The sequence below is a fragment of the Rutilus rutilus genome, assembly GCF_951802725.1.
Source record: "Rutilus rutilus genome assembly, chromosome: 7".
NCBI classification, from domain to species: Eukaryota; Metazoa; Chordata; class Actinopteri; order Cypriniformes; family Leuciscidae; genus Rutilus; species Rutilus rutilus.
In genome coordinates this window covers 47,016,153-47,021,358 of record NC_140221.1, presented here as the reverse complement: position 1 = coordinate 47,021,358, position 5,206 = coordinate 47,016,153, and the positions used below count along the sequence as shown (strand labels likewise).

The following is a 5,206-nucleotide window of genomic DNA, read 5'->3' as shown; positions in this document are numbered from 1 at the left end:
GAAAGGTTCATAGATGTTAAAGTTTCTTCATGCACCATCGATGTCAGTAAAGAACCTTTATTTTTAAAAGTGTATCGCTACTGTTGACAGAGAGATCATGAAAACCTAATTTGTATTTAATAGTGACATTAAAGCGAGAAGACATGATCAAATGATCCGCACACATACTGTATCTGTACAAAAAAAGAGCATTTTTGCATGTTTTTCTTTTCTTACTCTATAAAATGTATTTGCTTTATCTTTTTTATTCATCAATTCTTTGAAGACTGGAGTAATGATACTGAACTTACAGCTTTTATCACAGGAATAAGTTACATTTTACAAAATATTCATATAGAAAACATGTTATCTCAGATTCTCTAAACTGTTAAACATTGTTCTGTGTTAAAGATTTTAACACACTTTTGTGGGTCAATTTTAAAGGGATAGTTCTTTCAAAAATAACAATTCTGTCGCACTCATGTTGTTTCAAAGTTGTCTGACTCATTCTTCTGTGTAACATAAATCAAATTGGTCAATTATGTTTTTGTACATACAATGGAAGTCAATCAGCACCAATATTGGTTCAACTGGTTCCCAATGTTCTTCAGGATATCATCTTTTCTGTTCCACAGAAGAAAGAACAGTTTTTCTGAATATTACACAACATCCCCAAAGTGACACTCCGCCTATTCTATTCATTCAGTCTCTTTTATGTGATTACATGGAATTACAATGACGACTGACATAATGCGATTTTGGCAGCATAAATAGTGAATCAGAATCAATCTGTGAGACAGACTGCCTGATAATACCGTTTATTATCCAGCTTTGATCACCAGCACAATGACTACACCAGTGCCAACCATTACACCAGTGCCAATCATACCAGTGCCACTCACTGGAGAATGGAGCACAGAGGCGCCTGTCACTGAAGAGGTGAAGGACATGTGCATTAAGGTAGGAGACTGAAAATCACTCTTGTTGTAAATGTGTTTTTGTTAAAACACAGCCTAGTAAAATTATCTATTTTGATGCTGTAAAATGTGTTGGCGAAATTATTTGTTAAGAACTGTTTTACTTTTCACTTAAAGTCACAAAACATTTTACATAAGTTTTCTGATATCTGACTGATAGACGTACCTCCCTAGAGATCAATAAAACAAAATATTTTTTAAATAATAATATAAGAATAATTATAATAATATAGATGAATATAAAATGTGCATTTGTTTATTCAGGTAGCGAAGCAGGCTGGAGTCCATTTTGATGTTTACATTCCTAAAACCTATATGGTTCAGATGTTGTGTGGGGCAACAAACTATCTGGTCAAGGTAAATGAGTGTTTTGTATTGTTTTTATGGATTTTGAGCTTGATGTTTTCATCACTCAAATACTTCTGGCACAATTTGTATTTCCAATATCAAACTATAGCAGTGTGTCCTAAACGGATGTGATGTGTCCAGTCATTTTTCTGTCCTCTCTGAAAGTTAAAATGAATCAAGCCACTTTATAAAGATTCTCTGCATCTGTATAAAAACTTTTCTCAACTTTGTAGCATTGCTGGACACTCAGATCTCTGCAGTGGTCACTGTAGCAGAACTCGTAGAAATATGTTTGCTGTGTCATGGAAAATAAATGCATTTAGCTCGCTATCAATGTGAACAGAGTTTTACATGGAAGAGATCACTTATAAATCCAAGTGAATTTCTCTCTCTCTCTCTCTCTCTCTCTCTCTCTCTCTCTCTCTCTCTCTCTCTCTCTCTCTCTCTCTCTCTCTCTCTCTCTCTCTCTCTTTCTCAGGTGAAGGTTGGAGTAGATGATAAGTGCCTTCATGCGATGTTATGTCGAGTTATCTGCAGCGATAAAGTGACTGAAGGGAGTGAAGCTACTGAGACTGGAGACTTTGACCCGTTTGTGTCTGGAGTCCAGTACCCTAAAGCCCTCAGTGACCCTCTGGTCCCCTTTAAAGTTAAACACTAACTGCATGCAGAAAATAGTCTGTCTGATATAATAACAGACACAAAATGAGCTGCCATACTGTATAGAGGAACTATTGAAAACTGTTCATTCCTCAATAATAAACTCAATATTCAAACCCTCAGAGCCTGTGTCAGTGTGTTTATATGAAGATGTGAACACCACATTCAATTCACTTTACTAAAAATATTTTATGCTGAAACAATAAACATTAAAGCTGCAAGCAGCATTTATCGGGGTTCAAGCAGTTTAAGGCCTTTAAGCACATGCGTAAAAATATATTATATTTTATTTAGCAAGCATGTGAACACTCATAAAAGTTAGGAAACCAAAAATAATTTATAAAAGATCATATAAGAGATTCAGTCAAGAATCATTTTGTACAGACGTAAATAATGTATGTTGGATTGACTTTTATAAGGAAGTTCATCCTGATAATGTATTGTCAGCATTTGAAAGATTATTTTACCCTTTGGTGGACAAACATGCACCATATGAAAAAATGTCCAGTGAAGAATGTTAGGGCACCATGGATTGTTAATGAGTTGAAAAAACATTGTTTAAGAGAGATGTGGCAAAGGGTACAGCAAACAGAACTGGGAACAAGGAGGATTGGGACGTCTGTTGCAAATTAAGAAATCAAGTAAAATGAATGACGGCAGAAGGAAAGAATGTTTTACAAAATTAAAATAAGTGAATGTAAATATGATTGTAAAAAAATGGGGAGTACACTCAATGAAATAATGGATCGTAAATCAAGTCAAATTCCTTCTTTTGTTGATACAGGTGACCAATTTTTAACTATTTTGAAACCATATGAAATTTGAAATTATTTTAATGTTTTTTTTTTTTCATAAATCACATATTTAATATCAGTATTGAAAAGGGGATTTTTCCTTTAGCTTGGAAAGATGCAAAGGTTATTAATCTACAGAAAAATGCAGCACTGGGTTTTAATGATCATAATAGTCGACCAATAAGTTTGCTACCAGTTCTTAGCAAAGTATTGAAAATGATAGTTTGTGAGCAAATTCAGTTATTCTGGTAAGGACAAAAACTGATTAACATGGAAAATATACCTTTTATCGTGTGTCGCGTGTAGTTACACTGTGAAATCTATGTGACTTCAGTGGTTTAACCCTAAATAAAAACGATGCAAATGCTTTGTGTGTGGAAAAAAAACAAAGTCTTTTTCACAATATCTTCATACATTCATATAAGCATCTCAGTGCTTGTGTTCTCATGCATTCTCACCCTGCTTCTGGGTCAACAGCACGCATACATTGTGGCGCTCTTGTGTGTGTGCGTCAGCGATCTATTGTAAGAAAATATGCAATTTTGTTTTTCTTCTTCACACAAAACATTTGTGCCACTTCATAAATTTTTAGGTTAAACCACTGGAGTCACGTGGATTACATGTATGTCTGTATACCTTTCTGAACCTTGAAACTGGTATTGCGTATAGCTGTCAATGGAGGGACAGAAAGCTCTCAGATCTCCTCAAAACGTGAGCGTGAGTAATGACAATTTAAATGTTTGGGTAACCCTTTAATGAAAATTGTATTCTCTTACAGAAAAATGTAATCAACACTGTAACATTTTACTTTACTATTGACTAATGAACTAAATTAATAACTTTTTTTAAAACAAAAATGAAACATCACTGAACTTAAGCTGGACTGTGATGCTACTTTCTTCTGGAAACTAACTTTTTAGCATTATATTCCATCTCTGTAAAGCTGCTTTGAAACAATCTGTATTGTAAAAAGCGCTATATACAAATAAATGTGACTTGACTGAAGACTAGAGTAATGATGCTGAAAATCCAGCTTTGATCACAGAAAAAAAAAAAACATTTTACAATGTATTACAATAGAAAAAAAGCTTTTAGACATTGTAATAATATTTCACAATATTACTGAATTTTTTTTTTTTTTTTCTTTGTGAGCATGAGACACTAAATATTACAGACCCCAAAATTTTGTACGGTATTGTACGTACATAGCATGATACAAACTGAACTGTAAATAACTATACAACTGCACACAGCTGGACAATACATGAGTTTTTAGCAATATTGTGTTAAATTAGTTCACACCTGTCATTGGAAAACATGACTTGATTATTTTTATATCAAGGGAAATCTTTTGGATATTCTGTTTAGATACATTGTTTCAAATAAGACCATGCAGAAATAGATCATGGCATGTTTGATTATATCCTCTATATGTTTTATTTTTATAGATGTTGGTCACTAGATTGAGCAGTTTAGTCATCTATTCAGCTCAAAGCCACAGAAACACCTGCAGGGAGGGTGAGGACCTGAAAACTCATTACCTAGAATGAAGGAAACACCCCTCACTGGTAAAACCGGGCGTACCCCTACCTCCACAAAACCAGACACCAGGTCTGTCCGCAGATGAATACGGTGAACTGGAACTCTCATGACTTCCATACTGAAACTCTGCACGAGTCTGCTTGATCCAACTGATGTTTGATCTGAAAAAGGCAAAACATTTGCACACACAAATGATTGGGCAGCACCCGTGTCCCTTAACACTTGCACTTCCACCTGATCTTCCTCTTTCCCTGATAGTGATACATACCCTTTGAAAAGAAATGGTACATAAACACCATCAACTTCATCTTTAGTCTCCTCGAAATGCACACTCGGATTAACAGCATTCACCAATGCAACCTCTTTTGTTTGGACCTGCTGCTTACGCTTGAAGGGGGTGGATTGGAATCCACTGCTGCTTCAATGTATATGTAATGAGTGATTATAATCAAGGGATTAATCAATACTTTTTTTTCTAAATATCAAATGAGTTGAATGACTTCTCTGGAGATTTTACTTTGTTATGGAAGTTACCAGTGTGATCAATGAAATGTTCTTTTCATGCATTCTTTTAATGTCTGTATTTGATATCTGAATGCAGTAACAGTGCTTGCCTATTTATCCCAGCTTCTAGAAATGAAACTAGATGTACCGCATGGTGGTACAAAATATGACCGCCGCTCAGGCCTGCACTGTCTTTCCACAAAAATAAATGACGTGGAGCAATTTGGCTGTATTGCGTGTTTATGTAGCCAACATATAAGTTGTATATTTTAAAAGACTGTCTGGAGTATTCCTGTAAATCATGGATAATTTCGAGTTTTGTAATTATTTGCCATTACTATTTAAGTTTTATATCAAAAGTCATTAGTTTAGACACTTAACATCCATAATGTGAAAACGTCACAT

General features: G+C 34.6%; 1 protein-coding gene across 1 annotated transcript; it reads left to right on the top strand.

Moving 5' to 3' along the window:
* Positions 1 to 825: 825 nt before the first annotated feature.
* Positions 826 to 1,962, top strand: LOC311293788 (cystatin-B-like; the record flags this gene model as incomplete). Its single annotated transcript, XM_084414274.1, has 3 exons — positions 826 to 939; positions 1,221 to 1,313; positions 1,783 to 1,962. 3 exons carry the CDS (start codon positions 826 to 828, stop codon positions 1,960 to 1,962), a joined length of 387 nt encoding a protein of 128 aa, XP_084270400.1.
* Between the last annotated feature and the right edge of the window lie 3,244 nt (positions 1,963 to 5,206).